Source organism: Leopardus geoffroyi, chromosome D1, assembly GCF_018350155.1.
Source record: "Leopardus geoffroyi isolate Oge1 chromosome D1, O.geoffroyi_Oge1_pat1.0, whole genome shotgun sequence".
In the NCBI taxonomy this organism is placed as follows: Eukaryota; Metazoa; Chordata; class Mammalia; order Carnivora; family Felidae; genus Leopardus; species Leopardus geoffroyi.
The window spans coordinates 30,733,070-30,759,081 of record NC_059329.1 but is presented as its reverse complement, the minus strand read 5'-3'; the positions used below and the strand labels follow the sequence as shown (position 1 = coordinate 30,759,081).

At 45.3% G+C, this 26,012-nt stretch overlaps 2 protein-coding genes across 6 annotated transcripts in view; one reads left to right on the top strand and one right to left on the bottom strand.

Moving 5' to 3' along the window:
- Window positions 1-294: 294 nt before the first annotated feature.
- VPS26B (VPS26, retromer complex component B) lies at window positions 295-22,963 on the bottom strand. The gene is made up of 6 exons (XM_045483527.1): window positions 22,257-22,963; window positions 13,296-13,452; window positions 7,847-8,011; window positions 4,828-5,003; window positions 3,063-3,205; window positions 295-2,644 (listed from the first exon to the last, which is right to left on the bottom strand). Exons 1-6 carry the CDS (start codon window positions 22,477-22,479, stop codon window positions 2,498-2,500), a joined length of 1,011 nt encoding a protein of 336 aa, XP_045339483.1. The 5' UTR covers window positions 22,480-22,963; the 3' UTR covers window positions 295-2,497.
- Window positions 22,964-23,550: 587 nt separating this feature from the next.
- NCAPD3 (non-SMC condensin II complex subunit D3) overlaps window positions 23,551-26,012 on the top strand; it is a 68,671-nt gene continuing 66,209 nt past the window's right edge. For 3 of the 5 annotated variants that reach the window (XM_045483522.1, XM_045483521.1, XM_045483519.1), the window contains exons 1-2: window positions 23,553-23,707; window positions 25,845-25,999. In XM_045483522.1, the coding sequence (XP_045339478.1) occupies window positions 23,644-23,707; window positions 25,845-25,999 (219 nt within the window). In that variant the 5' untranslated portion in view covers window positions 23,553-23,643. Of the gene's footprint in view, window positions 23,708-25,844; window positions 26,000-26,012 lie in introns of all 5 variants that reach the window. The other 2 variants (XM_045483518.1, XM_045483523.1) reach the window with 2 other exon arrangements.

The following is a 26,012-nucleotide window of genomic DNA, read 5'->3' as shown; positions in this document are numbered from 1 at the left end:
ACTGAAATGAACTTTTTGTCTTTCTACACCAGCCTTCCTCAGATGCCCCTTAAGTCCTCTGGGTCCCATAGGGCTTTAAACCACCAGCAACATCAGCACAGGTTGCCAGGTGAGAATACAGCTGGGATTCCTTTCTCAGCATATGCTTATCTAAAATGGGTGTGAATAAAACATCAGTGTTCGCCAGGGGCCACAGCCACAGAGAGGGCAGGTGTCATGTTGGATCAGGGTGGGTGTCTGTCTCCCCTTTTGTGTGAGTATAAGACGGTATAAGACAGAAGAAACCACAGAACCTGGTGGACCATGGGCACAATGCCTCCAAGCCACAGGGGCTTCCTTTAATCAGAGAGACAATTGAAACAAGTGTTCTTTTTTTTTTCTTTTTTTTTTTAAAATACAGCCATTGAAAAGACGACACATTAAGAAACATGTAAACACTGCAGCTGCTTAATTACAAGTTGCACTGCTTGGTTTAGTACCTATGCACTCCCAGGTATGGGGACCTTTAAAGGAGGGGGCGGTCCCTCCTCTCACTTCCACAGTCGCATAGAGAAGTAGAGAATGGGGGCAGAGTGAGAGAAAACAGAAGACCTGGCTTGTGCACAGCTCCTGAGAGAATAAAAGCAAATTCTATCCTCTAGTTCTCCCAGAAAAAAAAGTTTAAGATGTTAGGAAAGTTGGAAAATGAATTTGGGTTATCAGTTGGGAGGCAGAGGAACTTTCTAGTTAGAATACCAGCTGTTATGGGAGGCACACCAGAGCCTAATCTCATGATCTGGAAAAGGCAAGGAGCACACAATCTGCCTCCCCCATATCCTTAAACTCCAAACTTGATAATCCAGGGGCAGCTGGATGGGTGATTCTCTTCCCATGAGATTGTCCGTCGCACCTGAACTCGGGGTCCAGCATGGGGGGGAGCCACCTTACCTTCTGTGGTTCTGCTGTCCCCAGTCAACCTCTAGTGTCATCCCAGTGTCTTCTCCCCCAGTCTCAGTCCTGACCCATGAGCCCTGCCCAGTCAGAGGCCCACGACTACACTGATTTCTGAGGAAAAGAGGAGTCCCCATTTTCCACACTAAAAGATGACAAAGGAACAAAACCCCTACTTTCCAAAATATAGAGAACTCAGACCCACAGATATTGGACTTATTGGCCAATGGGGTCTGCCTGAAGGGAAGGAAGGCCAATAGGTCATTTCCAGATGAGGCAGAAAAGGATGTCAACACCTTTACTCCAATAGGCCCGAGCACAGTGCAACAGAGGGAAGGTCCCCTTTCCTTTCATGTAACAAGAATACCCACAAGAGTTTCTGTATGTTTTTAAACAAAAACATCAATGGTCCTAAAGTCTGGTCAGCCAACTGGTGAAGGTGAAGACATAATTTGGCAAGCAGAATTATTCTGAAGTTGTGTAGCAGAGTCTTCTGCTGAGGCTCTCCTCTCCCTCCTGAAACTCAGAGAATGAAGGGGCATGGGTGACAGTAAGAACAAAACTTACAAGCCCTACTTCCCACAAATTAAATGAAGGGAGAGCAAGGAGTGATGAGGATCCATTCTTAGGGAAGCAAAGAGATCAAGGCCTTCCCGGGATCTCTTAAAGGAAACACATGCCCTTATTTGGGCTTGCTGTGGCACACAGCAGTATCCTAGAGCCACCCAGCCCTCAGGGCTGGAGAGTGCAGTCATGGGGTGCAGGCAGACTGCAACCACACATAGTCACCATACTTCTAGCTTGGCCTCTTATATCCAACACTGCTGCCATCCATGCATGACAATAACCCCAGGTGTCTCTGCCCAGAATTTCTCACAGGTGAGGGGACAACAGCCAAAGGCCCTTCCACAAGCTTCTGTTCCAGGACGTTACTGACAAGAGTCCATAGAAGATGGAGAAGGGAGGTGCTTGGGTCCCAGCAGTGAGAGAAAGGCCAGAAAGGAGGTGGCTTGTGGAAACGTCAAAGCACCACATCCAAGACTCCCAAAGAGGTAGCTTCCTGATCTTGAGTCTCCCTGCTGCCATTTAGGATGGGGAAGGACCAGCTTCTTTGGCCACTACCTCAGACACAGCAGAGGGGAGAATAAGATAGGACTACCCCCTGGCCCCACTGGCAGTTCAGAATCCCAGGGACATGCTCAGATCCTGTATCAGGAAGCTCAGAGACCCAGGATCCAAGGATGCCTGCTCTTTGCTCCCCTGCAAGATGTGAGGCAGTCCCCCATGGAAGGCCTCAACAAAAGGCTCTTTTCCCCAGAGAGACCAGCTACCAGAATGCTACCTCTCCCTGTTCTCACATCAGCCGCAGAATCTCAAGGAGACTGCCTCCCAACCCAAGCCCCTTAGGTTCTTCAGAAAAAAAGAATTTAAGTCAAAACATGATTTGTTTTCAGGTTGCAAGTAACGGGTCAGTTGAACATCACACCATCCTCCCCTCCCCCAGCCGCTGGTGTTTGGTAGACGGGGGTGCTGGGTGGAAGCCCAGCAACTTCTTGGCCCTGGGGGCCTACTGCCTGCTGTTGTTGTCAGACAGCTGGCTGGGGGTCCGCACCTCACCCAGGGAGGTTGTGCCTTCGAAGCGCTGTGAGGCGATGGCTGCCTGATGGGACATGCTCTTCCGTACAATGTCACCCTTCCGCCACAACACCACTTCCTGCAGAATTGGGAGAAGGAGGTGACATGATATCTTGAGAGGGAGGCATGAGGGTGGGGTTCCCAGAGGCTCTAACTTTCTCCCAGGAATCTTAGCAAAACCTCCTCTGCTCCTCTCTCACCAAAGATAGCCACTGTCCACACCACCCAGGGCTCCTTCTGGTTTGGGCAGGAAGGGCAGAGTGGTCACTGGCCTTGGGCCTGTGAAAGCGAATTTGAGATGTCAAGTAGGGACCCTCATTCTTGTCATGGGATTCCCTCTCAGTGAACCAACAAGTGGCACAGAGACTAATAAACTCTCTCCCCTATACCACTCCACTTAATCCGTCAGAAATGGAACCTGATCTTCACAGGGATGATGCCCTTCCTGTGCTGGCTCTAGGGCAGCCAGGGGTCTCAGGGAGGTACCTGGGCCTCACCTGCTGTTTGAAGTAGCGTCGTTCCTCCTCGTCTATCAGTACCAGGTTGAGGTAATAGCGCACGGAAAACTTCTTGTTGATGTCCCGCATGGTAGGGGTGAGCTCGTAGCCCGCCAGGAAGAGCCGGATCGGGATGGACTCTCCTGGAAGGGCCAGGCAGAAGTCAGAGCAAAGGGCAAAGTGACCCACCCTACCTTACACCAAGTCACTCTCTGCCCACAGCAAGGGAGGCGCCACCTGAGCGTGTCATGGCACACTCAAGGGAATGCTTCTAGCCTTTGGGAAGTTGCATTCTGTGGCTCAGTGATCTTCTGAAGCAAAAACGTGACTCTGCAATTCGATTCCAGGTCCTATTGCATCTTCTCTCAGTTTCCACATAGAGACCAGTGAGTATGAACAGCACAGGATACTACTGCTAAGCATCTTTCGATTATATGTAATGTGTCTAGTTGTTGTGTTTTAACAGGCCAATTGCCAACCCCAGCTAACTCATCATGTCAGTCAGCAATTTCAACGCCACCTTCCTCCAAACTAAATGGTGTATGCCCCGCAAAACACATCCCACTCTAAGATGGATAAACAGGGTGGTATGGTGATCTGAAAAAGAAAATCCTCATTCTGGTCCCAGTTCTCCATTAACCAGTTGTATGACTTCTGTGTAAGTCCATTGCTTTCTCTGGACCCTAATTTTCTCATGTGGAAAACTGTGGAATCAGACTACATGATATTTTAGGTCCCTTCCAGCTCTAACACTGTGCCTTTCCTAATTTAAGAGAAATGAAATTAGGACAGTAATTCTACTGAGAAAGGCCAAACTTATAATGTAGCCTAAGCTAAATATAAATGCACTTTTAATTATCTACTGTTTTGTCTTATTTCTCAGGGGAAATGACAAGTGGGTTTACTTGTACAGCTGGTGAAAAAAATGGAACATGCAGAGAGTCAGGAGAGTTCAGTCCTATCCCCCTGCAAGGACCTAGAATGATGATGCCCAAGAATCGGCGGTCATTGTCCCCTCCTTCCACATGGAAGACATGTAGGAATAAACTGAATAAAACCTTGGCATCACCAAGCACTTCTAAATGAAAAAATATATTCTTCATCATCAATGGCTGCAGGGCCAGAAGAACATAAATGATTGCTACTCCCAAATAATCACAGACTCCCCAAATAACAAAGCTTGCAACTCCATTCACTCTAGATGTAATGTCAGCTCTGGGGTGGGTGGGGCGGAGGCGCACTGTTTCTGTCCCGTTCCTGGTGTGGTCTGTGGCACCTGGTAGTGCTGGATGGAGTATGTGCACTTGGTGAATGAATTCAGAGAATGAGTCATTTCACAAGAGCTAGAACTAAGGAACAAAAATGATTATTCTGCATTAATATCTTGCTCCCTAGTAGCAAAGAATGTCAGTAGGTAAAATGTGCAAACTATCTGCTAAACCAGTACTTTTCAAGCTTTTGTTGTTGTTGTTGTTTTTAAGACGTGTAACTCTTAAGATGAAATCTCCAGTACAAGCTCAATGGGTAAACGAGGCCAAGGTGGAGCTCTTCTGGGTGAAGGTAGAGAAGGAGCTTGGAGTTCCATACACCCAGCCCTTCTCTTCCTCTTTATTGGGATCCACAGTAAACAATTAGAGATGAGAAATTATAGGTGAATAGGCAATCTTACTTTAGCAGTATAACCACCCCAGGCCCCTCCATAATTCCATGCTGGGCCTGGGAGAACAGGGGAGGTGGCTGTGGGCGTGGGGGCCAGGATGCTCACCTCTCACGGGCGCCCCATCCATGATCTCATACTTGGCTATCGTGTCGTTTTCATGGTACACATTGGGGCCTGTGCCTGTCGTTTCCCGCTTGATGATATCTATCTCCATGTGCTTGATTTTGATTCTCACCAACAGGAAGTAGATCTTCCCTACAATGACATCTTTCAAGTGGTATCTGGGGAAGAGAAAGCACAGAAAACAAGATGTATGTACAGCAACTGACCTGTGCACATTTCCAGGCCTTCTGGGTTTCAGGACAGGGGCGCCGCCATGCAGGCTGGCTAAAGATGGGGAGTCATGGTGCACACTCACTCATATTTTCACCACAACTGCCACTGCAGAATGATTTCCCACTATGCTCTTTACTTGAATCACAGTAGTCCCTATCCCTTCCATTCTTCCGTATGTAAGCACAGGACGTCTTTCCTACATGTTATATGCTCATCTGATCTATCTCCCCAGTGCTTTAATTCTGTTTATGCCTTGTGTATTTGTGTATGTGTTGTCTCAGATGTCCTGATGTATGGGAGTCCAGCCCCACAAATACAGGAACCAGGTCTTGCTCTCTGTCTCTGAACTCCACAAGGCGTCTTTTGGGAAGTGGGCCTTGGTGGCCTGCAGCAAGCAGCTTCGTCTGCTGTGGATGTGACAGGCCAGGGCATGCATACTGCTCCATGGGCACCTTCTCTCTGGGCCCTGTTGACATGGTGTGTGCTCTGTGAGCTGTTGTGAATTCGGCCATGCTGCACGATGCTTTCTGACCTTTCAAGCTTTTGAGTCAGTCTGTAGTACCAGTGGTCTGTGTGTGCACATGCAGGCAGAGGGGAAAATCTTCAAACCTGAAGCTCAGAATCATGGACGTAAGTATTGACAGGGACTTTAGAATTCAACCTCCTTATATTACAGGTGAAGAAAAGAAAGTTCAAAGAAGATAGAACCCCTATCTTGAACCCCTGGTTCAAACCTGCACCAGATTTGAGGAGGGGACAGACACAGGGTGTAAGCCCAGGTGCCTAATTTCTAGGCTTGTCTTCTCCCCTCTATTTCATTGTGCCTTTCTGCTTACAGTCTAACTGGGAAGACTGCAGACACTCTCAGTAGATAACCTAAAAACACTTACAAAAGCAGCACGTAGGCCACTCCCAGCATTTTAGAAGGAATGCTGAGAGATCATAGATTCTAAGGGTTTTCAAATTTTGAAAAACTAAACATTTTTCTTCTAAATCTTTTTTAATGTTATTTTTGAGAGAGAGAGAGAGAGATAGAACACGAGAGGGGGAGGGGAAAAGAGAGGGAGACACAGAATCCGAAGCAAGCTCCAGGCTCTGAGCTGTCAGCACAGAGCCCAACATGGGGCTCGAACCCATGAATCTTGAGATCCTGACCTGAACTGAAGCTGGACTCTCAACCGAGCTACCCAGGTGCCCTGGAAATTCCTTTATTCTCAATGAAATCCTACAAGGAAGCACTAAAATGTGAAAAACATAAAAGTATCACTCCTTTGGAGGGCATAGAACCCTGGTTCCTGGCTCTTCTTTCACTTCATCCTTTCTGTATGTGTTTGAAGCCCATTATCCTGATCCAGGACTCCAGTTTTCAGGTGAGGAACCTGAGGCATAAAAGTGTTACCTGCTAATCTTACCCCAAGGGCAATCCTTAATGGCAGAATGGGATTAGGCTCTCCATTAGACTGCTTTTGCACAGCACAGCCTGCTGAGAGGGCAGGACAGGTCTGAACACCCAGTTCTTGATGTTATGAAATAGACTCCCTGAAGTGCCTTTCACATACCATGCTTGGTCCTGAACATATTGCTGACTGACCGCTATTTTGAGCTCCACAAGGTAGCACTGCCTGCCAACTACCCCTTTTACCAGGTGGCTGGAGCACTGGTGGGCATGCACTTTTGCACTGGTGGGCATGCACTGGTGGGCACTCCTTTCCAGAAGGCCCAAAGAGCCCTGAGACTATGAGGAGAAAGTGGAAGAAGGCTGTTTCCTTACGTGTCCTTGCCTGGGGCAGATCAACACCCCTTCCCAGCTTGCCTCACCCCATTCCATAGGTGGGACCAGCCAAGCAGGGCCCGTTCTGGATCACAAGTGGTTCCAGGCCAGAGGGCAGGGGAAAAAAATATGCCTTTCCCTCACCCCTGTTCTAGGAACCATGTATGTTGCTAGTTTTTTAAAAAGCCCTGTTCCTCTCCCTTCACAGGAGAGCCAATTGGCTCAACAACACCCCCCTGCCTCCCCCCGACAACCCTGTTGCTCTTGAAAACAGTGGGTCTGATGTGAGGGTCTCCCTAGTGAGAACCCTAGTTAGAGACCCTAATTTCTTTTTTTTAGCTTTCTGTGAATAGAATACACTTTTACTTTGCATGTTTGATTTTCAAACGTTTTCAGAAATGTATATACTGAAAAGAAAGATGTCTGTGGTACATTTTTGAAGTGTCAGTAAGTTTTGTGATTTACAAGCACTTAAATAGTTTCACGTTCAGACAGCAAACACAGTTTAAAATAGACATGGCTTCCCAACTTGCCAGCTAAAATTTAAAGACATTTATAAAGAGGTGTTCTTTGCTACAATTCATTTAAGCTCAGGAGGAAGCAACAAACTGTGGCCAGTGTTTGGTTTCTTCACATTGATCTGTAAAGACATATTGTAGATCAGACACAAATGATAACAGGAATGGTATTCTGAGATGCTTCGTGGTCATCCTTAGAAGGCAAGAACTGTACCAAAACAACCTCAAATTTGTCTAGCTTGACTCTGAAAGACAATGCGGGGTATTTGACTTAAATGTACCTTTTTAACTGCAAACAGTTTAGTTTAAGTAGAATGAAGTTTGATTTCCTACTCTATCTACCTTTTACCAGCCTGGCACATATATTCATGGTACCATGTCAGTGAACACGTCACTTCAAGCCAGCCAAGGCCAGGACTCCACCAGCTTGCATTCTCATTAAGTACTATCTTATTAACCTCCCTCAATAGTTCACAACCATGAGGCCCCAGACACTTACTTGGACTTATTATACTCAAACTCAATGTGCAGGCAGTCCTCAATCCCAACCTCCATCTTGATGGAAGAGTTCAGCTCTGGATATGTGCTGAGTGTATGAACTACAATGTCCATCTCTTTGACAACATCATTGAGACGGCGGCTGATGGTGGCTCGAAGGAAATACCTATAGGAGATAGACGTATTGTGAACACTTCTGGTTTCTAGATGCTGCCTTGATTTACTCACCAAACAGGGCCACTGGAGAAAAGCCCTTGCAGTGGTTCACCTTTGGGGCTTTGCATTCCTTTGAGAATTTACCTCAGTGGACCCTTCTCCCGGAAAAACAAACAAACAAACAAAACAAACAAAAATGAACATACGCACTTATAACATGAAATTTTGTAATTATAGCTCCAGGGAGTTCAAAGACCTTCCCTCAAATCCCTTTTCAAGCCCATCCTCTGAGCTGAGAACACTGCCCTAAATAAAAATGGTTTCTGTTTTATATGCCTATAGCAAGTTATCCTATGCCTTTCATGCTCCTTACCACTGCCTACCATGTATATTTGTGTACGGGTTTTACTTCTTCAACTAACTCCTGGCTTTTCAGGCACAGGGATTTGTCTTACACTCTTCTATTTGCATGCCTGTTTACTTAACAATATTCAATCAATAAGCATTTTCCAAGTCCTTCGAGTTAAATGGGAGAAATAGGGAATGGAGAAAGTAAGTCAGCTCTTCATTCAGCAAACGTTTATTGTTTGGCACAGGATGAATAAGATATAGTTTCATGGGAAGCTCACGGTCCACTGGGGAGGGTGGGTCAACAAACAGAAAAATTAGAACACAGAGCAAATGCTAAATCAGATAGAGGAATCAAGTGCTAGAGAGAGAGAAAAGGGCACTCAGGCAGAGCAGACCTTACAAGTAAAGCAGCAGAGGTGGGAGAGGTCTTGAACAAAGAGAGTCTCTGGCTGAACTGTGGATCCTTGGGGAGGTGTTGCTGCAGTAGGAGACAAGTAGGGAAGAACAGAGAGACATGGCCCCTGAAGGGCTTAGTAAGCCAAGCCTGACCTCTCCAGTCAGCCACCCTAGTGCAGCCGATCCCCAGCATCCGTGTCCCCTGGACTTACTTTGTGCTAATACCCAGTGAATGAACACCCTTTTAATATCTTCTTCTTAATAAAACTTAGATAATCTGCATCACCTGTCAACTGTTCCTGGAGAAAACTGCTAACCAGATCACACATTTAGGCTACTCTCCTTTGTGTGGCCCTGACTGATGCTTGGCAACCCTTTTATTCATCTCAGTAACTTCTGCCACATTCCCCAAGACTTATTTGTCCCTAACCCTTTTCTAATTGTTCAGGCTTTCAAGCCTCCTCTCCCCTTCTCTGTGGGATTCACAGCTTTTACTCTACTGAGAAGAGGAAGGCCTTCCAAGTCAAGATTTCTAATTCTCTCCCTTCTCTGCTTTGTGCTGTGTCTAACTTAGGGCTTAAATGTGCATCTGTATCTTTGCCCATCCTTTCCTCCTTCCAACGGCACCTCGGTCTCTCAAGACCTTTCTCCTCCTCCATCAGGCAGAATGACTTTCACTCTGGGTGCACATTATAATCACCCTGGGGTGGTGGGGGGGGAGCAGCTTCCAAAATCCTGATGCCCAGGCAGAGCTGACATGTAACTGCTCCACAGAGGGACATAGGCATCAACATTTTTTAAAACCACCCAGGTGATTCTAATACAGGAGCCTTGGTGGAGAACCACTGTCTGGTATTTTGACTCTTCAAGTTTTCCCATTTTCTCAACATATTGAATCTCTCTCCAATAAAGTCCTCCTTCTTTGAGTTTATACAAAGTCCCAAACTCATCAATTCCCCAACATTCCAGGTCTTACACTCTTGACTGTTCTTCTGGAACAGCTGTCACTGAGGGGTCCTGTTCTAACTACTGCAGCTTCTTTCCAGTCACTACTACTCACCCCTGGCTTCTGTCTCCACCACCAGAAACTGTCCTCCTGAAGGTAACACATGGTCCCCTAGTTTCTAAATCCAGCGGTCTTTTCTTTTAGCTTGTTTCTACACTGGAGTGTATAATACTTCCTCCTTTTCCTTGAAATGCTCTTCCTATAGTTCCACAAGAGGGCTTTACCCTGCTTCTCTCCCCACCCCACCCTCTTATCCCCCCACCAAATGCCCCAATAGATCCTGCCTGGGCTCTTCTCCCTCAGCTCTCCTTCTTGAAAAATGTACCAGCTTTTACCCCTGAGCAGAGGACTCTCAACAGTGCATTTCTCTGTCCTGAGTGCCAGGCTTGCATTTCCAACTGTCTAGTGAACTTTCACACATTCTGCCAGTGCTGCAGGCTTTAAAATTGGATGAATCATTTAAAATATAAGTCATCTCTTCTTTCTGATAGCCATATGTTTGCATCTCCACTCACTGGTCAATTCTATTGATATCTATTAAATTCCTCATTTTCTGCCTGGTCCCATTGTGTCTACTAAGGTAAGATGCTTAGGAAGAACCTCATACTAGCCTTCTAACAATTTTGTCTCTGCACCATTCATCAAATAGTGTGGGTTGACTTTAAACTAATTGTCCAAAAGAACCACTCCCTCAACCAAATATAAAGAAAGAGGAGTCCAGAATGATCTTTTCATGTTTTCCCTCTGCCTGATAAGATAAAAGCCCTTAATCTGGAACTGAAATTTATAAACTTCCCTTAACTAATTTTCTCTTCTTGACCTCCTCTCTTTCTCAACATGAATCCTGAAGTCTTCATCTAATTGGACAGCAACACTTTTTTTCTCTTTTATTCATTTTGTGTGTGCATGTGTGTGGTAAAATACAGAAGGGATTTAGAGTATGCCACTCCAAAATATGCCACTCTGGTATAGGATTATATACAGCAATAAGAAGCAGACACAAGAAAAACTCTCTGCCCTCCCCACTCTCTAGCAGGAAGAGCAGAACATTCTTAATCATCAGAGACAACTGTTATCAGCCCAGAGACTGCACTAGAGAAATCTACATAACAAATCTTACTAAACAAACTCTTACTTTCCATTTGTTTCCCCCATATATTTACCTTCCCAGAATTTGTTGCCCCTAAAAGCTCAAAGTCCCTTTCCTTTGTTTCGTCATTTCTCTGTGAAATTATTATTCTGTTAAGATGCTCATGTAAGCTCCGAGTTCTAACCACCCCGTTGCATGACCAATCGCTGTGTGTATGCACAATGCACATGTGAATCAATTGGTCTGCTTTTCTCTTGCTAGCCTGTCTTCTGTCAGTCTGATTTGCAGAACCTCAGCCAGTCGACTTAAGATCAAAAAAGGGAAAAAACCCTTTTCCTCCCCTACAATATATACAACAAAATTTAACATTTTAATCATACTTCAGTGGCATTAAGCATATTCACATTGTTGTGAAATCATACAGTATTTGTCTTTTTATGCTGGCTGATTTCACTTAGCATAAGGTTTTCAAGGTTCACCCATGTTGTAGCATATGACAGGATTTTCTTCCTTTTTTAGAGCTGAATAATATCCCACTGTATGTGTATCCATTTATCTGCTAATGGAACTTACGTTGGTCCACCTGGCTATTGTGAACAATCTGCTATGAGTGTGGGTGTACACTGATGTTTGAGCCCTTGCTTTCACCTCTTTTGGGTGTGTACCCATGAATGGAATTCCTGGATCATATGGTAATCCTATTTTTCATATTCTGAAGTATCACCACTCTTTTCAACATCTTTATTTCTGACTTAAAAACATTTAAGAGCAATCCACTGAAAATACTAAATTAAATAACAGTAAGTCCCACAGGCAAGTTTAGGTGACAACTAGACAGGCTACTGTTGTAGCCTTTTCTGAATGCAATTAGGAAACACTGTCTTTAGTTTGGGTAACGTCAGTATTTAGACCTCTCTGCAAAGATTGAAAAAGAAGAGCCTACAATCACTCTTCTGACGGAAGAGAGGAGACCAGGGAGACAGAAGGAAAGGAAAGGTCTTGCTGTAGTCCGCACCATCCGAAAACCAGGCCTTGAGGTGATAAAGATGAGCTGATCTTAAGGTGGCATCAAACCTGGAGCCAGGTGTCCAGAGTGATGGAGGAAGTTGGCTTTATCCCAGTAACTTCACATAATCTCAAGTTACATCCAAGAGTCTAGAGCTGCTCTGGATTTTTTAATTTTTAAAAAAATTTTTTTAATGTTTATTTTTGAGAGAGAGAGAGAGAGACAGAGGGTGAGCAGGAGAGGGGCAGAGAGAAAGGGAGACACAGAATCTGAAACAGGCTCCAAGCTCTGAGCTGTCAGCACAGAGCCCCAATGTGGGGCTCAAACCCACGGACCATGAGATCGTGACCTGAGCTGAAGTTAGACGCTTAACCAACTGAGCCACCCAGGCGCCCCCTGGATTTTTTTTTTTTTAACCCAAGAGGCCCCTGGAATCAGTCCCTATCCTCAGAAACCAGAAGAATAAAAACAGTCCCATGTACTTAAATTGTGTTTATTAAATTTTTTGAAAATCTGTGTTATGTCTTATTCTCCTGTCACCCCAAAAGGTGGAGGACAGGCCTAGAACTAGAATCCAAATCTATTACCTACTTTTCAAGCAAGAGCTCAGGATCCCACTGCTGCTGTGTGGCAGAGCTGGACCGAGGATTCGCAGGTCCTGATGTGCAGCCCATGGTGTGCTGGGATACAGCTCATCCCAGTGTATGAAAGCTGACTATTCAGTTTTCAGGAATTTTATAAACTGGTTGTTAAATATAGCAATTTTTAAACATTATCTAAACTTGGGGTGCCTGGGTGGCTCAGTCGATTGGGCGTCTAACTCGGCTCAGGTCATGATCTTGTGGTCTGTGAGTTTGAGCCCCATATTGGGCTCTGTGCTGACAGCTCAGAGCCTGGAGCCTGCTTCGAATTCTGTGTCTCCCTCTCTCTTTGCCCTTCCCTCCCTCCCTCCCTCCCTCTCTCTCTCTCTCTCTCTCTCAAAAATAAACATAAATTAAAAAAACCTAAATTACCTAAACTTAAATGGATTCTATTAAAAACAAAGGTAATACATACTCAAAACTCATTGCTTCTTAATAATCTTGCTACAGTTTACTGATTTTGTCTGCTTTTAGGAGAATTAAAATCTAGTGTCTGACAGTAATGCTATGTAAAGGTGATTACCGTACATCTCTCCCCAACTCTGTAATCAGGCACCTCAGGTTGGGAGCTTGAAATTGGCCACGGTAGGAATATTTACATGACAGAAACTGACAAATGCTATAAACTAGGGCTTCTCCTCCCAGAGAGTCCATTGTTAAACATTTACCAGCATGCCACTGCTCTCAGTTCTCTTCCTTCTCAATACCTATATAAAAAGACTCAAATGTAGACAGCTTCGGGGGTGAGGTGGGGAAACAGCAGGGACAAGGTGGGGAAAGAGCAGACACAACTTAACAACTTACCGGAGCTTCACATTCTGGCCTGTGTATGACTCATAGGGCTTCTCCACGTGGGTGAATTCAAAGTCGAAGGCCTGTGATTGGCTAATTTCTCCGGGCCGGGCCAAATCCTTCACCAGGGACACAAACTCATGGTGGTTCCCACGGTCATAGTAGAGCTCTGGAGAGAGAGCGTCAGCCTCTACAACCGGACCCCAAGCTACACAGGGCTTAACAAGGGGGATCCCAGGCTGCAGGACCCCCGCTTCTGAGAGATCTCTCTCCAAAACAAACTTCCCCCAGCCTTGTTTTTGACTCCTTTTCTTTTCCTAATCCCGCTCTTGCACTGCATTCTCCATATACTGGTCTCCTTCCCTCCCCACTTTCCAAACACTCGGTTTTATATAGAGAAATTCTGTGGCACACTAAAAACCCAATATAACTCTGCTCTAGCACAACAGGCTGGTAGTTTAAGAGATATATCGGGGGAACCGGTAACAAAAACACCACAATTTTAAAAACATTTCTAAAACTGTTTCTAACTTTTGAAAGCATATTCATAGTTATTTAATCCTATCTTCCTTATAATAATCTTCTGAAGTATCTAGGACAGGCCTTATCACCCATTTAACAGAGAAGGAAACTGAGACATAGCATGGTTAAATGATTGGCTTAGAATCTCAGAGTTGGCTGCAAAACTGAGATTAGAGATCTCCTGCTAGAATGAATCTGTTTTTATGACCTGGTACAATGGGAGTAATAACATAACCCACTTCGTAAGGTTCTATAAGAATTAGAGGAAGTAATGCAGGTAAAGGACTCAGAATAGTACCCAATAGATAGTAAATACTCAAAACATATTAGCTGCTGGCTGCTACTATCCCTCAAGGGAATCCATGTGGCCAATTTGACGCAGAAGTTTTAATGTTATTCCCTCCATCTAAATCAGGGGTTCCTCTACTTCAGGGAGTGCCAAAATCACTTGGAGAGTTTGTTAAAACCAGATTGCTCAGCCTCACTTCTAGTGTCTGGGGTGAGGCCCAAGAATATGCATTTCTAACAAGCCCTCAGGGGATGCTAGTACTGCTGGTCCAGGGACCACACTTTGAGAAGCAGCACTGCTCTAAATTCATCCTCCTCTAGAAATAGTTCTGGCATTCGAGTCTTAATTATAAGTTCATGTTATCAATTTATCCTATATTATTTTGTACCTATTTGTACTTTGCTATTTGAGGATACTCTATATGCATGGTCTTTAGAGATAAGGCCTATATCCCCAGGTTCCTGGCACCTCCTCAGTACCTGGCTGTGCAGAGGGGACACTTAATACTGACTATGAGTATATATGGCCACATTACAGTCAAGGTACCACATCTCAAGCATTTCTGGGCTCCGGTCCTATGTGAGGCTGCAAACTGTGATAGGGTAGACCAACTGGGAACATGGAGCAGCTGGAGTACACTCACTCCTTCTGCTATTGGCTGCTTGGGGATAAAGAAACAGGTCCATGGAGAGGAGTGTCTGGGACAACCGCCTACCAAACCAGCTCCCATATCTCCAGAGCACAGCAGGTAATCTCTCTCAGGGATAACCAGAGCATCAGGGCAGTGGGGCAGAGATGCATTTGCTCAGGTCAGCCTCAGACAGCACAAGATGTAAGCCCTGATCAGGACTGAAACTTTGGGCCCAAGAAATGCAGTGTCCAGCCCTGCCCCAGGGGAGAACCATGCCCAGAAAGAGAAAATGGTTTCAAGCAGTGCTTTCAGTCTGAGTGCAAAATCAACCCCTTGCTGCCTGAGGAGCTGGTTCTGACAAACCTATTCCATAAGAAGCCTTCCCCCCTCCCCCCCCCCCAGACAAGGAAGCATTCTAAAGCAAAGTGGGCTCTGTCGTTAAGATTTATGCAACTCAGGAAGGTGGCAGCAGCATGGTTAATCCCAAACTAGTGCCACTTCTGCATTAATTTACATTGTATTCTGTGATTACAGCTTGCTGCTGATTTCCTATGTAGTTACACTTTGATCCACTTTATATTACAAACAATCCATTCTCTCTTCCAAACACTAAATGGAATCAGAGTAGCAAGTAGCATTCTGGGTGGTGAGTAATACTCCACAAAGTCACTAAATGGGAGATGACACTTACAAACAATAAGGGAAAGGACAGGGAAAGGTGAGCAATCCATTGCTAGTTTTAAAATCCAAGAACTGTGCCGCCGCCCCCCCCCCCCCCCCCCCCAATAAATGCAAGGAAGTGCAGTGAGTAGGTGGGAAGAGCCTCGGTGACAAGGCCACCTTCACTTACTCTCCTGGATCTGCTGCTATACAAGTCCTTGTTGATGGTCCTGGAGCCTATGTGGGAACTGACCCCTTAACTGGGGGACCTGGTGTCTTAGCTCCCAAGCACTGGACTCTGCCCATAGTTTCAGGGTACAGAAGCAGGCAAGGCAGAGCCCTAGTAAACATGATCTTTAAATGAGAAATCCCAGAGTCAAGAAAAGGATGGAAAGACAAGGATGGAAAAATATACAACTGTGATCACAGAGCCCAAAGGCAACATGAGAAACAACAGAGAAGGACCTGAGAGCGTTCAGAGAACATGCAGACTGCCAGAATCTGGGGATCCTAGCAACATTCTGCCTGACCCAGCAAGGGCACCTGGCTGTGGCCACCTTTGGTAAGAGAGGTCCTTCCCTGCATAGTGTCACATTCTCCTTAGTGCTTTTCTCCCTGGACACATGTTAATACTAGCTCCTACATTGTCATGGAACAGTGGCCAGTGTGTAGTCTGAGTGGGGCTGGACTGGGCTTTTTAATTTATAATTTATAAGCCATTTGCAATGCTTTTGCAAACATTGTGGTGCAAAGGGGCAGAAATAGCAGCCATACTTCACTATTTGCCAGAAAGTCTGGTTTTCTCTCACATAAATTAGAACAGAAATCCCAATGCTGTTTTAGCAAGAGGTTTAAGCTGTCAAGAGACTATAAATGGCCTGTATCTATTTCAAAGATGCAGTGACAATTCATCTCTAGTTCTCTCCAAACTCCAAAGCCCTCAGCAACAAGCCATCTCAAGCTAGAAGTAGGAACTGGCCATGTTTTTTGTTGTGGTAACTTCCTTGTCTTGATTGTCTTTCTCAGTCCAATAGGAGGAAGTAACTTTTGTAGTTGGGATGTTTTCATGATGAAACTTGCCACCAACGGATAAGGAGTGAATTTGCCACTTTGGAAGGAAATTGAGCGAGCTTTGCATCACAGGGTCACCATTAGAGACGACCTGAGACCTGCTACAGGGCTGGAACCACGTCTGGTCCAAGCTTCACGCAGGTCTTAGAAGAAAGTTAAGTCAGCAAGGGCAAAAAGACTTCCAAAGAGCCTTGTCTTCATCCTGATTTTTCCGGCCACTGTTTGCTGACTGGCAATCCAGTCAAGATTCACGCTGGCCACATCCACCCAGATCTCCCAGACACTGGAGCAGTAACAGCCCTGGGCTCCCCATCCCCGGCAAGATACAGCTCTCCAGGGCTCTCTAAGCCCTGCAACAACTCACTACTAGGCCAGAATCAATCCAACTACTAGGCCAGAATCAATTTAATCTCAATTGCCTTTTAATTAGCTTTTCATGGGTTAATGAATTAAAATACAGAAAGCCTCTGGAGTTTTTAGAAGTATACACTTGACTAGTACTGATGGGTTCAGATCCATCTAGTGGCATTAATTTTAAAAACTTTTTAAAAAATCCAAATATTGTTTATTTGGCTTTGGAAGACAGGAGTAATCATGTCTGTTCTCCCTTGTAATTTTGACCTTCTAATTACCTTTGGTTTATTTAACCCCATTAGTCTCCAAGGTGGTCCAGCTCTGCCTTATGTCCTGCGTTAGAGTCCCCCCAAATGAGTGCAGCGGAAAAATAGTCTCTCTTAACAATTAAAAAACTTCCCTCTATGCTCCTTATATACCACACTGCATTCTTCTAAAAATGTAGGGCACCTATTGGGAGGAGCACTGGGTGTTGTATGGAAACCAATTTGACAATAAATTTCACATTAAAATAAATAAATAAATAAATAAATAAATAAATAAATAAATAAATATTTCATAACATTAAAAAAAAATGTAGGCCATTAGCTGTCACAGTGACACGGGAGATGCCCTCACCACACATTTGTTGGTTTTGTTACAACAGACCAAGCCATTGGAAAAAGTATACTAGGTGCAGGAAGAAACCCAATATGTCTCAAAAACTTACTGAAAGTAACAGAAAACATATACAACACAGGTGAATAAATAAGACCTTCTTATACTCTCAGGGGGCACCATTCAAAGTGCAACATCCAAGCAGTCGGTGTAGGACTGAGTGGATCACAACTCATATTTTCTTATACTCAGGGAGAAACCTGCCTCAACTTGGAATAAGAAAATTTGATCAAAGAAACATGCAAAAGCAAGCAAACTGACACCCGCTTTAATGTTTCTGTACCTAGTTCCCTCAGTGAAGATGCTGTGCATGGGTGACTGTCAGTGGGTAAGTCATCTTAGTTCTCAGTGGCCTGGAGTAAGGGCCACACCTAGCTCACCAATGCCTCAGCCACCAGCACCAGCAGGAAACCCTGTCTCCTAACAGTAAGCAGCAAAGCAAATCTGCACTCTCCCTTTCCTTCATTCAAGTAACTCTGGTTTATCTAGGAGGAGTTGGAAGAAAAAATCTGGAACACAGCCTTTGATTCCTAGATCTGACCATGTACCATTAGCAATTATTTATTGAGCACCTACTTTGTGCTAGCCACTGAGACTAGAGATTAGCTACCGCACTGGTTTTCAGTGAGGAAGGCCTGTAGAAGAACAGTGGAAGAAGGGCTTAAGTCATCTGGATATCATGTTTGCTGGGGGCTTTCAGAATGAGTATGAGCCTGGGAAGAAGGTCATACCTTGCAGAAAGATTTTCACAAAGGGAAGATGCCAAGATTCTAAAAGAAACATATTTTAAGGAAGTTACAAGGGTGAGGATGAAAGGTAAGGGAGAGATGAGGCTGGACAGAAAGGCAGGGCCACTCGGGAAGGAGCTGGGTACACTTTTGCCCTTCAACCAATAGAAAGTTGATGAGCAGAATTTTAAGGAGGGGACTGACAATGTCAGAACTGCCTTTTAGAAAGTTCATTCTTACTGAACTGAAAGACAAGAATGAACTGAAAGATGAGGGAGGGAAAGGCAGGAAGGCCAGTTAGGAAGCGGCTGTCAAAAGAGTTACAAAAGGCAGTAGCATTGGCATGGAGAGGAACCACAGAATAGGGACGTATCAGAGAGTTGTTGGAGAGCCAGCTGGGCATGTGGGAGGAGTTAGTCTAAGATGGCTTCCAGATTTTTGAGGCTGAATGGACACAGGTGACATAGGCCACAGTGGAGCAAACAGGACAAGAAGCAGGGCTGAGGCTGGAGCACAGAGAGAAAGGGGTTTTGTTTTGGATGTGTTTCAGAGGGACCTATGGGGTATCCAGGTGGAGGTGCCTAGCAGGCAGTTGGAAACACAGGCATGGAACTCAGTAGAGTTCAGGTCAGGACAAAGAAAGAGGTTGGGAATCATCAGAATATAAGAGTGCGGATGAGACTGCGAGAGCAAGTTATAGAGAAGGGACAAGAAACAAAAGTTACCCTCTTCCTTTTGGAGGTAGGACCTCCAAAATCAAGACTGAGATAGCAGCTTTTCTAAGTAGGGTCTGGGCAACTATGAGGAATGGGGTCCAAAGAGGTCCAATGCAACAGAAGGCCAAATAGCTGTCTCAGCGAAGACTCTGTGTAGAGTCCCTCTTATAGGTTTTTACTTGCACTAACACACCTTTCAGAAAACAGTGGAAGGCAATGGTGGGGAGACAAACAAGCAGACCAAAGGGGAGGCAAACCTGGTCCAAACATTTCTTATGGATGGTCTGCACAGAAATCAGGGTGACTGCAAGGTAACATGTGTTAAAGGTCTAGTGCCTGGAAACTTCTTGATGAGTCAAGAGAAAATGACAATGATCATCTTAACTCCCTTTTACTGCATACCTATGATGTGATACCTATATGCATACCTATATATGGTGATGCGCACCACGTATATTATCTCTGGTCTTCACAAGACCCTAGCAAAGACTGTGCTATTATAAACTGAGCCCTATCTAATTTAAGTCACCCTGTCTGCTTGACCCTTAATCATGTACCAGTCTGTCCTTCAAATGAATACACAGGTGGGACAAATATATATTCATCAGGAGGAAAAAGAAATTAATCATAAAGATAAAAAGGTTAATTATGTAAAGCACTTGATTTTCAAGCTGTGGAACTGTTCCCTGTAAGAAAGGAAGGAGAGAAGGAAAACAAGAAAGAAACAAACCCAAGAGACTATGGTTTACAAGAATGCTTTTGAATTAAAATGGAAATCAACAAGGAAGGTGAACAGAGCACTATGATATCAACTTTCTTACTCCAGTACAGTAAAATCTATACTGTATGTCACTCATAGAGCCAGACCAAGGAACTCCACCAAAGCTCCACCCAGTTCATTCATAGTCAAAGATGCAATGAAGGAGAAAACCACGGGACCACAACCTCAGCAAAGTTACTCACTAGCCTCGCTCTGGTGCCCTGAGGTCAGTAGACTGTCAACAAAAATAGATCATACTCTGCATGAAGAAGAATCCCTTGACAGCTCAACATTATTCTCACAAGCTGACTGTTATTGCTGCCTTACAGGTGAAAAAGCTGAGGCCCAGAGAGGGACACAGCTTCCTCAAAGTCACAGGGTTAACACTGCCCACAGTGCTCAGAGGCTTGGGAAGAGTTATCAAGGAAAGATAAAAGGTTGGTAGAAAACCTGGCAGGGCTGCTGTCCTGGGATTCAAGGAGTTAGACAAGACACCAGGCAGGGAAGGCCCAGCAAGCAGCTTCTGCAACTTCCTTTCACTTGAACTAGAGGGAGGCCTTGTCCCCGTTCCCCAAGAACAGCTCATGTCACACTGCTGGGTGGGGGACATTCTGATCATCTTTCACGTATTGATGAGATATCATCACCTGTAGTGATGGTATAAGACACAGAGTGTGCCTGTTTACACTTGTATTACAGAGCCAAAGAATCCATGCAGTAGCTTTAAAACTACTTGAAAATACAGATGCTCAGTAGGCAAGGACTTCTCAACTATCTCATACAATATGCTTAGCATAAAATGCTTTGGATTCACCCCATATACCTAGTGGTCCTTTACTAGATGTGATTTTACTCTCCACGGGATATAAGGCAATATCTCAAGACATCTTTGTGGGTGCCTTTTAGGGGTGTTTCTGGTATCTGGTGGGTTGAGGCCAGGGTAAATATCCTGCTAAATGCATGTGACAACAAAGAATTATCAGGCCCAAAATGTCAACAGTACTACTGTTGAGAAACACTATCCAAGCTAGAGGCAGAAAAACAGAGGGTATAAAATTCACTCTCAAGCCCCCTTCAGCTACATAAAAGGCCACTCATATTCTGGATTTAAAATAACAAAAAAGTTTCCTATGTAAAGAGCCAGTATTTGACCTGATTTCATTTTCTTAAATACCAGAGGCAAATACTTCAGCCAGAGCACTATCCACATAGACTCTTTTTCCCAGGATTCCTCCTACTCGTGCCAGTGTTTCCTGCCTCTGTAAAACAGAGAGAACAGATTCTTTGTTGAACTCTCAGGATGTGAGAGAAAGTATTTGACGAGCTTTCTCAGGAAGTCCTTAAGAACAGGGTTATACATGCAGAGTGTGTTATAGGGTATGAATCCTTTGACAGAAGCTTTTTTCAGCCCACAGGAGTATTTACTGTGAATCTACTCCTGACCTAATGACACAGACCATGCATTTCAGAAGTACCTGAGAGTTTTTAAAAACACAAGACTTCAAATAGTCTTAGCATTAGAGACAACCCCACCTTCACTGGCAGCTTCCAAATCTTCTATATTGTTACCGCCTTTTAAAGTCTAGTTTTAATTATTAATAATCATGTTTGAAGATTGTTAGAGCATCGAGAAATTATGATTTTTTTTTTTTGAAGGAGAGAGAGAAACAGAGAACGAGTGGGGAAGGGTCAGAGAGAGAGGGAGACAGAATTGAAGCGGGCTTCAGGCTCTGAGCTGTCAGCAACCAGAGTCTGATGCTGGGCTTAAACTCGTGAACCGTGAGATCATAACCTGAGCCAATGTTGGTCACTTAACCGACTGAGCCACCCAGGCGCCCCGATCATTTAATTTTGGACTTAGAAGGATCATTTCTTTGTAAGAAGAAAATTCGTCAACTGAAAACTAGCATTCTAATAAATCTTAGAAACACTAGCTAAGTAGACAGAAAGACTGAAGACTGCAGAGCTATTTTCTCAAAACACCCTTCCTTAGCTTTGAGATAACTTTTTTCTATCTCTAACAGAGGGGATCAGAGCTAAGGTGAGACAGGAGAAGGGTGGGAGCCCTCTCCATCACCACATCTAAAAGGAAAAGTGGGTGGATGGGAGTGAACTTAGTGAGGCACAGAGGACCAACTTAACTTGGATCTGACAGCTGTGGATGTCCAGACAATGGTAAAAGCAGTACTGGATCAAGGTCTCCCCCTAACAAACCCACCTGCAGGCTATGGCAGGAAAGCGTCTCACTCGGAAATCCTGGAGGCAGGAAGCAAAGCTGAGCGGCAGCTTGAAGGGACAACTAGAGTATCTCAGGGCAAGGTACCCACAACAATGAGGCTCTCGGCGGGGAGGCTCCTGGTCTTCCTCAGCCACCCCCACCGCCCTCGCGGTGCGCTGTCACTTTTGGCAGGGAAGCCGGCAACGCAGGGGCTGTCGCCGGCGGGCGGGCCTCAGACTGCAGTGGACAAGAGAATCCCACAGGCCTCATCGGAGCTGGGCCCCGAACCACCCCGCTCCCCCCGCCTCCAAGTCGGCGCTCTGGGCCGGCGTACGCGGCCGGGAGGAAGGCCCGGGTGCCCACTCACCGATCTGCCCGATGAACTCGATCTTGATGCCCTGGTGCTCCAGCCGCTTGTTGGGGTTCTTGAGTGCGAGGCTCACCTTCCCGGAGACCGTCTCTCCGTCGTAGAAGAGGAAATATTTCTCCTTCTTCCCATCCTCCGTCTTGTGCTCGGCCCGCTTCCTACTCTCCGCATCATTCAGCAGGATTTCCACCTCCACGCTCTGCCCGAAGCCGAAGAAGCTCATCTCACCGCCGGGCTGGGCCGGGCCGGCCTCGGTAAGACCGCTCCTCTTTGCGGATCAGGGTCCCTAAGCAAAGGCCGGAGGGCTGGACGCGGGACCCAGCTCCGCTGCCAGACGGCGGGCGACTGCACTACTCCCGACTCCACGGGGAGGGGGGAGGGCCGGCTGCAGCGCCCCGGGTACCAGTGCACCGCTGCTCGCCAGTGTCCAGTGAGCCCGAGCCGCCCGCGGCAGTGAGGGGCGAGGGCGGTCAATGCAATTGGAGGGGGGCAGTGCAGATCCCTGGCGTGCGTGGCCACAGCCGCCCACCGGGTGGGGTGCGGCGCTGAGCAGCACAGATAGCCAGCCCCGGCCTCTGGAGGTGCAACGCACCGAGGTGCTTCGGCAGCTTCGGGCGGAGGTGCAGAGGGGGGCGCAGTCTCCAGCCCGGACGCGCTGAAGACACCGCGCGCATGCGCTCGCCTCCGCCTCTGTAGCTTTCACCACCCGGCTGCCGGAAGGTGTGCTCACAGCGCATGTGCAGTGGTAGAAAGGGCGGCCGGCCTTTCCCTTAGTTGACATGGCAGTTATGGCGTTTTGCCAGAATTTGGGGCCAGACGTCCCGTAGAATTAAAAGAACTGCAGATACACTTTCTGAGTGCTTTTTTGTTTGTTTGTTTTCCTTTATTGTTTTAGTTCGATAAACGTTAGGCTACCATCCACATTCGAATATATACAACGTTCGATCGCTGTCTGACAGGGTAAAGGTAGCCCTTTGACACTCACGGGAAATGTCGCTTGATGGGGGCAAAGGTGACATTTAATACACGAAGGTTCCTGTCTTAAATTCTCTTTAAAGAGTCGTCCCATTAAAAAATATAAGGAGAGAAAAACTCTATTAAGCTTTAACTTAATTATTGACCCCCGCCCCCCAACTTAAAGGGAAACCTAAAAAATCACCCCGTGGAACCTTGGTTCAATCTACAGTCCCATATCCGCCCCATTCTTTGCGCATGCGGTAAGAAGACCTTGTTCATTGGTTAATAGAGTGGAAACGGCTGAGCGCTATGATTAGTCGGTGGGAAATTCCACCACGTTGTGATTGGTCCGCAGGAACGTCTTGGAGCGCGCGCGGGAGCGAGCTTTGAAAGTTGACCACCGCGGTGGCTAGCCGGTTCTTGGGAGATAATGGTGGCTCTGCCGGGCCTTGGGAGTGGCCTGCAGCCCTGGTGCCCGTTGGATCTCAGCCCTGGTGAGAAAACGAGGCCGTGAGTCTCGGGGAGGCCGAACTGTGGTGCTTTGCCACTGCGGTGCTCCTCTGCCCGGGCTTGGGGTGGGGGTGGGGCCCTCCTCTTGGCAGACTCTGGGATCTCCAGGTCTGTGCACTCTAGGGCATTGGCGAGCCAGCTCTTGAATAGGGGCTCAACCTAGTAAAGGAACGAAAAAAAAGGGGGGCGGGCTTATATTGTCTGGTCTTTTAGTTCTTTTGCATGTTTTCTCGGCCTTGCTTATTCTGCAAATCTTCACCGACAGCCTCATCCATTTTTGTGGTTTTACATAGCAAATCTATTTCTTCGTTCAGACTTATTTCCTGAAGTTCATGTTCGTTGGTTTAAATGGATGTCTCACAGGCACCTCAAACGTCACATGCGTGAAACTGGATTCCTGAAGCCAGCTAATGGCAGCAGCCAATCCACAAACCTGGGAGTCATAACATTCTTCCTTCATCTTTCATGCTTACAACCACCGGTTGTCCTCCCCTCAGAGATGTCTCTCGGGTCCTCCTTGCTCCTTTTCCTGATGCTGCTGTCCAGCAGCAAGCCCTTATTATGGGCAACCTATGCAATTGAATTATCCAAGCAGCTTTCTCATGCTAACTCTTCCAGCCCATTCCCCGCATCTCTACTGGGGTCACTTTTGAAAACACCAACGTCACCCTGTCAGGTCTTTAAACCTTTAATGTTACCCTTCTATTTGTTAAATAAATACCAAATCTTTGGCATACCCTGTAAGAGCTTTCACCATTCACTGCAGTGTTCTTTTCTAAGAGCTCAACCTTTTGAGTCAAAATAGTGGGTGGGATTGGTTCCATAGCTTACCATCTCTGTATCACTGGGCAAGACGCTTAACCTTGCTAAGCCTTAGTTTCCTTACATGTCAAATGGGGATTAAAATAATATCCACCTCACAGTTTTGTGAAGATTAATTTAATACCTGGCACATAGTAACTGCTGAATACTAATAATGACTCTCCCCCTTCACGCGAAGACTGAGTGCTATAACTATTTTGTTCATTTTTAAACAGGTTATACTTTCTTTCTCTTAGTTCCCTCTGTCTGGGATGCATTTTTTTTTTTTTTTTTTTTTGCATTTCTTTCCCTGGTAAACTCCCACATTTAGGTCCAATTGAAGCAGAATCATTCTTCCCACCTCTGTCATCCTTCCCACCTCTCCCATATTTTCTGTTATGCTGTGTAGTGTTTTACATACCTGTTACTGTTTTAACACTGATCCATCGTAAAAATAATAATAGTAGCTATCATTTATTGAAAAAAAATTTTTTTTTGAGAGAGAGTACAGGGGAGGGGTGGAGAGAGAGGGGCACAGAGGATCCAAAGCAGGTTTTGTGCTGACAGCAGCTGGCAGCCTGATGTACTCAAACTCATGAACTGTGAGATCATGACCTGAGTTGGACACTCAACTGACTGAGCCACCAAGGCTTCCCTGAATTTTTTCATTTCCTGACACCAGATCTTTTCTTTTTTCATTGAGACTTGGGTAGGTGTAATCCAGAAATAAAGTAAAAATACTGGTATATGTTTAAAAATATGCATATAAAATAAATGGGAGAATATATGAAAGAAAGAGACAGGAAAAGATAGAACGTTTTTAGGAGGAAGATCGTATTTGTTAGGAGAATGATTAGGAAAGAGTGAATGAATAATTAAATTGTGGTAAACTGTCAGTTGTTTCACATGTCCCTTTGTGCTTATATGCTTTATTTGGGTTTATTAACTTGATTGTAAGAGTTTCACACAGGGACATCTGAGACATTCTTTTATTAACCTCTCTTTCTCCAGAATGAACTTATGGGGTAGCCATATCATTAGTGTTTTGATGTGTCATTCCAAAGGCTGTCATATCTAAAATGTGTGTTCCTTCTTGATAATTTCAGAAGATGATCAATCTTTTAGCAGCTGTCAGTTCTGATTTAAAAAATATTTTTTAACCTTTTCTGCTTTCGTTTAATTATGCTACACTTCAATTGTATAATTCTAGGTGAATTATGACTAGTTCCTTTTTTCTTTTTGAACGTGCCTGGTGTCTAAAATGATTGGTGTTTTACTTGTGATAGAAAAGTTATTGATTTCATTGCATTTTCCCACTAGAATGGGTGGACACAGTGTGGGAACTGGATTTTACAGAGACCGAACCTTTGGATCCCAGCATAGAAGCAGAAATCATAGAGTCTGGATTGAATGCATTTATAAAACTATATGAAAGTGTTTTTCCCTTTGCTACTGAAGAACATGGATCTACAGAGGTAAAAAAAAAAA